We start from the raw sequence: 10,472 nt of genomic DNA on the forward strand, positions 1-10,472 counted from the left end.
TCGGCTGCAGCGTGTTGCTTCGGGTGCAGCGTGTTGCTTCGGCTGCAGCGTGTTGCCTCGGCTGCAGCGTGTTGCCTCGGGTGCAGCGTGTAGCCTCGGGTGCAGCGTGTAGCCTCGGGTGCAGCGTGTTGCCTCGGCTGCAGCGTGTTGCCTCGGGTGCAGCGTGTTGCCTCGGCTGCAGCGTGTTGCCTCGGGCGCAGCGTGTTGCCTTGGCTGCAGCATGTTGCCTCGGCTGCAGCGTGTTGCCTCGGGCGCAGCGTGTTGCCTCGGCTGCAGCGTGTTGCCTCGGGCGCAGCGTGTTGCTTCGGGCGCAGCGTGTTGCTTCGGGCGCAGCGTGTAGCCTCGGGTGCAGCGTGTTGCCTCGGCTGCAGCGTGTTGCTTCGGCTGCAGCGTGTTGCTTCGGGTGCAGCGTGTTGCTTCGGCTGCAGCGTGTTGCCTCGGCTGCAGCGGGACGCCTCAGGTGGACACTGGACCAACAGTTTCCCCTGTCAGAGTGAATCACATGGATTCCATCAGAGGTCACGCAGAAAAAAGAACCCAAAGTTTCCCTCGTTCCATCGTTCTGGCACGTTATGTTAACGACAGCTGTGTCTTCTGAGAGCTGATTGGCTCCTGTCCTCCGTGGGGGGGTTGTCCCTCCAGCGGTGGAAGTCACCAGAATGAGACGATTGAGTCAGACTCTCAGCAAATGAGAAACAGGAAGACAAAAACGATGCAGAGGAAGATAAATGTGGTGGTGGGGGGCAACATTTGTTTCTTGTGCCGAAGAAGAATGACATTTTTATAATAATATAAATTTAATCCTGTATGCAGGATGGAAAAAGCTTTATTTATTTTAAAGTAATCTTTAAAAACATTTCCAAACTTTGTGCCTTTGAGCGTGCCCTAGGTTAGCTCTAATGCTAATGTTTAGCATTAAACTCAATCCATATTTGAGCAATTCTTCCGATGCAGCTAAGTCTGACACTTTGTAATATATAGCTTCACATGATAGCATTAGCTAATAGCATTAACAACTGTTGGCTAACACCAGCTGCTGTTAAAGTGAACCCGCTTGTTGTGGTGCGTTTGAGGACCTCCCGTCATTGGAGAACTAACTCTTTTACTCTTTGTAGTTTGTAGTGAAGTTTCCTGGTTCTCCCCCCCCCCCGAAAGCCCTTCCCGTCACTGCACTGAACAGCAGTAGAACGTGTGACATCATCATCAGTAGCTCCACCCCTCTCTGTGCTCATCTGGAATTCTGGGTGTTTTCCTCGAGCGCCACTTCCAGGAAGTGACCGAGAACAGAGCGGGGCGGGGCGGGGCGGCGGCTCAGACCGTCCCGTCACGCGACGCTGCTGGTTGTTGACATGTCGACGCTGTAAACAGGTTAACCCTTTCACCGCTGCTCTGTTTCTGCTGCAGAATGACCGAAGCGCAGTTCCTGAACGTCTACGACAACGACGTGAGTTTTTTCCGCTTCTCGCGGCTCGCGCCGCCTGTGATAGGTTCAGGGTCCGCGAAAATGTCGGGAAAATGTGTGAATAATTTACATCAACACAAAGAAACGCGTCAGAGGCAGCAGTTTGTGTAGAAATATACAATCTGGTGTAACTTCAAGGTCGGGCAAAGCGTGGGGATTTTGATTTTCAGATCGTTTTCCTGTTGATGTCTAAACATCTACGAACAAGCAGACGACCAATCAAGTCATTGATCTAATTTAATATGGATGGAGTTCAGAAACCTGTGAACAACAACAGCGTCGGATAAACAAAAAAAGAATGTTAAAAAAACAGATTCAAAGAAATGTTTAAACAGAATGCTAAATGTTATTTATTTACTGAGTCATGCAGAAAAAAAGTTACAATATGATTCATCAATTACAGTTAGTAATGGTTGATATCAGAGATGTGATTCTGATCGGTTGATTATTGATTATTGATCAGCTGCAGGTGAATTTGATGCAGTATGACTACATTCCTCCCGTGGACATAAAGGCTGAACCCTACATACCTGAGACAGGTGAGCAGACAGATTTTAAAGTAATCTGTAGTGATGTCATCAGTGTGCACTCCGTTCATCGGCGAATGAAGAAGTTGAAATGCAATACAAATACTTACACACGCCATATTTACACCTTTTTGGTAAAGTGTGTGTGTGTGTGTGTGTGTGATGTAAGCATGTGTGTGTGTGTGTGTGTGTGATGTAAACGTGTGTGTGTGTGTGATGTAAACATGTGTGTGTGTGTGTGTGTGTGATGTAAACGTGTGTGTGTGTGTGTGTGTGTGATGTAAACGTGTGTGTGTGTGATGTAAACGTGTGTGTGTGTGTGTGTTTGACGTGGAGCGTTCTGGTGACGGTTCCTCCAGAATGTTTTTCTGTTTTCTTTCTGTTCCAGCTCACGGTCCTTATATTCAAATCATTGAGGAGCCCAAACAGGTGATTGATATTCTACTTCCTCTTTCTGATTGAATTGTTCAAACGTATTGATTTTGTCCTTCTATTCCTCCCTCTTTTTATTTTGTAGATGCGTTATAATGAGCTTCCTAATGGAAGTATAAATGAGGATTCCGGTTTATTCATGGTGCCCCTCAGGGATCTTCATTAGGACCCTTTACTTCTGAGATCTGGTTGGTTTGTTCTGGTCTGTCTAAAACGGCACTTTGCTGCAGGACCAGATTAAAACACATTTTTATGTCGTATGAAATGCATGTTTGAATACCTGAGTAGATGTAGAACATCCAGACGGAGGCAACAGAGTCCCGTCTACGAGTGTTCGTTTCGTTTTGCTTTCGTCTTAGAGAGGGAGCAAATGTAAGAAAGCAGGATAAGATTTGAGAAAAGTGGCTCAGTTCCCGCCGTCGGGCTGTAACTTCCTGTACTCCAGGGTTTTTCCAGCAGTCGCATAACAACATGGAGCATGGGACTGAAAAGGAGGTCATGTGACTTCTCTGACTATAATTAGTGGCGATTATAAAGAAACGCTAACAATCATTCTCGATTCGGATCAGAACCTCAGCGAAAGCCAAAAGCTACGGCAGACGAGTAAAAACGCGTTCCTGTGCGTCCTCAGCGAGGTTTCCGTTTCCGGTACGAGTGCGAGGGTCCGTCCCACGGCGGACTCCCAGGAGCCTCCAGCGAGAAGAACAGGAGAACCTACCCGACAGTGAAGGTGGGTCGCATCTGCTGCAGCTTCCCCTTTCCACCGGGGGGGGGGGCTTAATGGGGGGTTGACTCTGCCTCTGTGACGGATGCAGATTCCGACACTTTGAAAAACACGAGACAGAAGGAAGAATGGGAAATAGCGTGCAGCTTGTATCTGTTAGCGGGTGCTAGCAGGTGCTAGCAGGTACTAGCTGTTAGCAGGTGCTAGCTGCTACACACTACAGTGTGATAAACAATACTTTGGGTAATCTGAGTATTTACCTGCTTTTTCAGATCAGTAACTACGTGGGCCACGCCCGCGTGGAGGTCCAGCTTGTGACTCACACCGATCCTCCTCGCGTCCACGCACACAGCCTGGTGGGACGCCACTGCACCGAAAATGGCACCTGCATGCTGGACATCGGCCCCAGTGACCTCACCGCCTCGTCAGTATCCAATCACAGTCCGGCGCTAGGAAACCGCTGAATGTCCAGATCAATTAAAAATAGCAGTTACATTAAATATGATAGCAAGTAAGCATGGGAGCTAAATTACGCTAATGCTAATTACTGGGATGTTTTTATTTGTGGGTTTGTTCTAAAGGATAAATTACGTGTGTGTTCGTTGCTCTCAGCAGCTGTGGGCTGAAGAAACAATCAATATGCTGATGAATGAACGCTTTCTGCCACGCCTGGGCGTCCATGTTGACTGGTGATGTCACTTCCTGTAGCTTCAGTAACCTCGGGATCCTCCATGTGACCAAGAAAGGAGTGGTGGAGGTTTTGAGCAGGAGGCTGAGAGAAGAGAGGAGACGACAAAAAGGAAGTCACTGTCACCTGACAGGTAACCCCCCCCCCTGTCTGTGGTTGACGTGTTAGCTGCACGATGCTAACAGCTGGTGAACCTGCAGACTGTCCTCCAGATTCAGAGGAGAACTCTACCCTGAAGGAGGCCAAGGAGCTGGGGAAGGTGATGGACCTGAACATCGTCCGGTTACGGTTCACCGCCTACCTGCAGGACAGCAACGGGGGGTTCACCAGGGCGCTGAAACCGGTGGTCTCCAACCCCATCTACGACAGCAGTGAGTGCCCGGAGACCAGCATCCAGGGGGGGGTCCCGGGCTGATAGGATTCATCCAGGAAGCTCCTCCAGCATCCAGGGGGGGGTCCCGGGCTGATAGGATTCACCCAGGAAGCTCCTCCAGCATCCAGGGGGGGGTCCCGGGCTGATAGCATTCATCCAGGAAGCTCCTCCAGCATCCAGGGGGGGGGGGGGGTCCCGGGCTGATAGGATTCACCCAGGAAGCTCCTCCAGCATCCAGGGGGGGGGGGTCCCGGGCTGATAGGATTCATCCAGGAAGCTTCAAGAGTTTACATAGTTTACCTGTGGTAACATCCCATAATAATGCTATGGCATTACAAGTTAGGGTGTGGCCACCTGGATGAAACAGAACACAGCTGATCAGTTCCAGCATTCAGGATCACATGACCTGATGTAACACTGTTGATAACGCTAGTAGCACTAGCATATGCTAGGAAAGTGCTAGCGCTGATTAGCTGCCTGAACTGGTGGAGCTCCTTGTCCTCCGGATTGCCTTGCAGGCAATTCTCGCTGTGATGTCATCGAGGTCATGTGACTCGGTTCTGTAGACAAACATTCAAACGAGACGTTAGCAACCAGTGACGCTGGGGCGATGTTATTATGGTCTGCACCGCCGTTCCTGACGCCTCATTGACCCGGTTCCTCCCACAGAGTCGCCCAACGCATCCAACCTGAAGATCTCCCGGTTGGACAGGACGTGCGGCTCGGTGCTCGGGGGAGACGAGATCTTCCTGCTCTGTGACAAAGTCCAGAAAGGTGCGTTCACGTTCTCGTTTAAAGGCGCTCCAGAGGAGTGTTGGTTCTCAGCGATATCCCATCATGCCTCTGTGCCGCTTGCTTCAGACGACATCGAGATCCGTTTTTACGAGGAGGACGACGAGGGAGGGTGGGAGGCGTTCGGTGACTTCTCGCCCACCGACGTTCACAAACAGGTGAGGCATTCAGACTCCGCCTCCTGCCGCTGAGAACCGGCGAACGAAACGGGAAAAGCCTGAACACGATCTAGAAACGAGTCCCGGGACCTGGAGGGGGGGGCGTTCAGTCGTCCTTCAGCTCGTCTCTTCGGACAGACGTGGACGGTTTGGGTTCCGTGACCGTCTCTTCCGTCTCTCCTCAGTACGCCATCGTGTTCAAAACGCCGCCCTATCACAGCGCGGAGATCGAGCAGCCCGTCACCGTCTTCCTGCAGCTCAAGAGGAAGAAGGCGGGGGACAGCAGCACCCCCAAGCAGTTCACCTACATACCACAGGTCGAAGGTCAGTGTCCCAGCGGCCTGGGGGGGGGGGGGGGGCAAAGGGTCCCCCTCCGAGGAACAGCTGGTGTCCGTCTGTCCTCAGGTTCTACTTTTGCCACCTTTACATTCCCTCCTTTCAACCTGATGCAGACAAAGAGGAGGTGATGAGGAAGAAGCAGAAGCCGCTGCCTCACTACGAACCCTGGGGGGGAGGAGGAGGAAGAGGAGGAGCTGGAGCATTCGGAGGAGGAGGAGCTGGAGGAGAAGGTAGGATATCTATAGCGTTAATATTTATTGGCATTCTGTCGCTGCTTCTCTGCGCAAACATCAAGGAGGATGTTGGTGCTATTAGCAGCTAGCTGCTAACTCAGAGAGGAAGAAGATAGCTGCGCTAGGGGGACGCTAATGGTTGCTGTCGTCAGGGCGACGGCGTGAAACGTCGCAGCTCTTTCTCCTGGAGCCGTTTTCAGGCCTCGATTCCTCCTGCAGGATTCCAGTTCAACCAGCTGATGAACAGAACAGGCGGCGTGTTCTTCTCCGGAGGCTTCGCGGGCTTCGGCGGAGGGGGAGGGGCACAGATGTCAGGCTCCGCCCATCAACGGCCGGACGGCCACGCAGCGGGTCAGACCGGAGGAGCAACTGGGTCGCCGCTCCAGCAGCAGCTGTTCCACATCGGTGAGAGGCTGAGGAAACCCCGACCGCAGAATGAACGCCGATGTTTGCTGGTCGTTTCTGAACGTCAAGCTGTGATTGGTCAACAGCCGGCGCCCTCCGCAGTCGGGCCTCCCAGAGCGCCAGACAGACTGCCGCCGCCCTGCTGCAGTATTGCAGCACTGGCGACGCCCGGGTCCTTCTGGCCGTCCAGAGACACCTGTGTGGCGTCCAGGACGGGAACGGAGACACGTGAGTTTGGTGCAACAATCAGGAGGTGCAAAGACTGATTTAGAGTTTCATCCTTTTACGGTTTGATGCTTTTCCCCTCCAACAGTCCGTTGCACCTGGCCGTCATCCATCAGCAGACAGGTGTGATCCAGCAACTGATCCACACCTTGCTCAGCAGCCAGCAGCACAACATCCTCAACACAGCTAACCACCTCCTACAGGTAGCTAACGGCCTGCTAATCACGTTTAGCACAGCTAACCACCTCCTGCAGGTAGCTAACAGCCTGCTAATCACGTTTAGCACAGCTAACCACCTCCTACAGGTAGCTAATAGCCTGCTGGTCACGTTTAGCACAGCTAACCACCTCCTACAGGTAGCTAACAGCCTGCTAATCACCTTTAGCACAGCTAACCACCTCCTACAGGTAGCTAACGGCCTGCTGATTACGTTTAGCACAGCTAACTACCTCCTACAGGTAGCTAACAGCCTGCTGATCACGTTTAGCACAGCTAACCACCTCCTACAGGTAGCTAACGGCCTGCTGATCACGTTTAGCACAGCTAACCACCTCCTACAGGTAGCTAACGGCCTGCTGATCACGTTTAGCACAGCTAACCACCTCCTACGGGTAGCTAACAGCCTACTAATCACCTTTAGCACAGCTAACCACCTCCTACAGGTAGCTAACAGCCTGCTAATCACATTTAGCACAGCTAACCACCTCCTACAGGTAGCTAATAGCCTGCTGGTCACGTTTAGCACAGCTAACCACCTCCTACAGGTAGCTAACAGCCCGCTAATCACCTTTAGCACAGCTAACCACCTCCTACAGGTAGCTAACAGCCTGCTAATCACATTTAGCACAGCTAACCACCTCCTACAGGTAGCTAACGGCCTGCTGATTACGTTTAGCACAGCTAACTACCTCCTACAGGTAGCTAACAGCCTGCTGATCACGTTTAGCACAGCTAACCACCTCCTACAGGTAGCTAACGGCCTGCTGATCACGTTTAGCACAGCTAACCACCTCCTACAGGTAGCTAACGGCCTGCTGATCACGTTTAGCACAGCTAACCACCTCCTACAGGTAGCTAACGGCCTGCTGATTACGTTTAGCACAGCTAACTACCTCCTACAGGTAGCTAACAGCCTGCTGATCACGTTTAGCACAGCTAACTAACTGCTTCACCTGCTTTCTCTGCAGACTCCTCTCCACCTGGCGGTGATCACCCGACAGGTGAAGGTGGTGGAAATGTTGCTGAGGGCGGGGGCTGACCCCAGCCTGCTGGACAGAGACGGTCGCAGTCCGATCCACCTGGCAGCGCTGGTGGGAGAGAGCAGCACACTCCGCCCACTATTGGCTCACCTGGGGGACCGACACACTCACCTGGTCAACACCCCTGATTTCCACGGTGAGAGAATCAGTTGGGTGATGATATTTCTCTGGCAACCTTTATTAAGTATTATCGGTATGACTCAGGTCTTCATCCTTTACACCTGGCTGTGAGGAGGGACGGCGAACGCTGCCTCCGCCTACTGGTGGAGGGCGGAGCCAAAATCAATGCACCTGAGCAGAAGAGTGGACACACTGCCCTCCACCTGGCCGTCAGAGGAAACCTGTTCAAGGTGGCGTGTACGCTGCTCACCGAGGTACGGCACACCTGCCACCTGTTCACCCACACGCCTGTGACATCACGCCTGTGACATCACGGCGCTACATCGTTCGCTCTGTGTTCGTTCTGCAGCTGAGGGCAGACGTCAACGCCTGCACGTTCGGAGGAAACACACCTCTTCACCTGGCGGCCAGTCTAGGATCGCCAACTCTCTGCTCCATGCTGGTCGCCGCAGGTGAGACGGGGGGGGGGGGGGGGGGGGGGGGCACTGTCAATGGCAAATACGATCAATAAGCTCAATGTTTCATCTGTTCAATCTAGAAATCAATGTGAGCTAAAAGAGGGCTACCGGTTACTAGCCATAGCATGCTAGTAACCGGTTCAGACGGCTAATGACTAGCAGAGCCGGTAGCGTTCGCAGACGCTAACGTAAACATCTGCTAGCGACTAAACGACGGACGTCCATCAGGTGCTGATAAGAACCTGGAGAACGACGAGCCCCTGTTCTTTAGCTCCTCCTCTGACGAAGAGCAGGATGAGCCAATCAGACAGGAGGTCAAAGAACAACAGCCCGCATCTCCACCAATCAACCCTCGGAAGAGACCTGCAGGAGGCCACACCCCCCTTGACCTCGCTAAGTGTCAAAAGGTGAGAGACGATCCCTTCAAAATAAATGTTGAGCGCGCGCTGATGCTGGTCGGTGACCGAGTCGCCGTCGTGTCCTCAGGTGAGAGACCTGCTGAACTCCAGGCCGAGTTCAAAGTCCAGCCGTCACAGCAGTAAGAAGAAGAAGCCGGGCAGCAGGAGAGGTGACGCTAACGCTAACGTGAAAGCTAACGCTAACGGGAAGTGAGCGGATGTGAGAGTTTAGAAAACGAACCTGTGCCGCCGCCGTAGATGCGGAGGCGCCGGCGCCGGGGCTGGACGAGGACACGCTGTCCCGGCTGGTGGAGGTGCTGAGTGTCGAAGACGTTCCCTGGAAGAAGCTGGCAGAGAAGCTGGGCATGATGACGCTGACTCACCTGTACCTGGACAGCCCGACGCCCTGCCGGCACCTGCTGGAGCACTACAAGGTAGCTCGGCGGCGCGCCGCCGCTAGCAGCCCGCCCGTTAGCGTAGCGGCTAACGCCCTGCGTCTGTCTGTCCAGCTGGGTGGAGGTCCGGTCCAAGGTCTGGCTGATGCACTTCAGTCTCTGGGTCTGACGGACGGCGTCCGACTGCTGAGAAGCACGGAGCTACGAGACGACAAGCACGGCACAGGTAGCGCACGCACGCACGCACGCACGCACGCACGCACGCACACACACGCACACACACGCACACACACGCACACAGACGCACACACACGCTCCGAGCTCGCAGCCACTCACCATCTCTACGTTTATTTGTCCAATCAGATGCCACTGTCGACAGCGGCTTTGGCAGCCAGCCAATGGAGGAGGAGCCACCTCTGGCCAATCAGTGACGAGCAGGAAATGAGATCTTTTGTGAGCAGCTCGGTTCGTCTCTCAGTGGAGGAACCAGGACTGAAACCAGTCTGACCAGTCAGTCCTGCTGGTTTGACTGTCTGACAAGCAGGTTTAAAACGACTCGGCCGGTTCAGCGGCGGTGACGTCATCGGAACACGTCTCACCTGTTTACCTGGACGCCTACATCGTGTTTCAGATTAAAATACGACACAATACAGAATTTTGCTTTCCCCAAATTCTGTTGTTTTTTTTTGTTGCCCAATTTTTTTTTTCCACACGTGGAAAAAAAGAGAAGGGGTTCTCGTGGGTTCTCGTGGGTTCTCGTGGGTCCCGAGTCTAAACAGAACCATCGTAGTATTTATTGATTCACAGAGATCGATATCAGACATTCAGGGCGAGGAGACGACATGAAAAACAGTAATTGAGCGTTTATCTGCAGAACGGGTTTTATTGATCAAACGGGAAACCAGTCAGAGACAAGCCAAACTTAAACTGGGATTTTACGAAGACCAGTCTAAGTTCATCCCGGTAAAGCCCAGAGCCGGGATCATGTTGCTATGTGCAGGTTTGGTGGAATATGGTGACCCCAGAGAGGGGCGGGGCTGACCTCTGACCTCTCCTGATTTGACTTAATGTCCTCCTGTTTTTGGGAATCGTTTCCGTTTCTGTTTATTTTCCTGTCTCTGCTGCAGGATATGAACACAGATAAGAATAAAACATTCTGACGAAGAATAATTTTAATTAGTCGAGGATGAATCTGTTTTGTTTTCTCCGCTAAACCGATCAGCCAGAATAAAAATGACTCTTCAGTTTGCTTTTATTTTATTCTCTAAGTCTTTAAAACATGATGCACTATGACGTCACGTCGCGCACATTCAGGCCGCAGCAAAAACTTTCAGCGCCTCTCTGCTGCCACCTGGCGACCGCCTCCTATCGTTACGTCACACTTCCTTCATTTTAAATGTTTTTTTTTTTTAATCCATGATTCTCTTCATATCTCATAATTCAAGATATGAAGAGAATCACTTTTATAAGCTCTGATAAAAGAT

At 52.2% G+C, this 10,472-nt stretch overlaps 1 protein-coding gene across 1 annotated transcript; it reads left to right on the forward strand.

Moving 5' to 3' along the window:
• Positions 1-2,241: 2,241 nt before the first annotated feature.
• On the forward strand, positions 2,242-10,220 carry nfkb2 (nuclear factor of kappa light polypeptide gene enhancer in B-cells 2 (p49/p100)). Its single transcript, XM_068740887.1, has 20 exons — positions 2,242-2,418; positions 3,053-3,151; positions 3,418-3,569; positions 3,854-3,966; positions 4,046-4,204; positions 4,876-4,980; positions 5,068-5,156; positions 5,342-5,480; positions 5,609-5,725; positions 5,948-6,133; positions 6,220-6,361; positions 6,447-6,561; positions 7,546-7,753; positions 7,822-7,991; positions 8,087-8,189; positions 8,424-8,602; positions 8,682-8,763; positions 8,852-9,027; positions 9,103-9,214; positions 9,352-10,220. The coding sequence occupies exons 1-20, from the start codon at positions 2,350-2,352 to the stop codon at positions 9,417-9,419; spliced, it is 2,583 nt and encodes an 860-aa protein (XP_068596988.1). The 5' UTR covers positions 2,242-2,349; the 3' UTR covers positions 9,420-10,220.
• The last annotated feature ends 252 nt before the right edge of the window (positions 10,221-10,472 follow it).

Source organism: Brachionichthys hirsutus, chromosome 7, assembly GCF_040956055.1.
Source record: "Brachionichthys hirsutus isolate HB-005 chromosome 7, CSIRO-AGI_Bhir_v1, whole genome shotgun sequence".
Classification (NCBI taxonomy): Eukaryota; Metazoa; Chordata; class Actinopteri; order Lophiiformes; family Brachionichthyidae; genus Brachionichthys; species Brachionichthys hirsutus.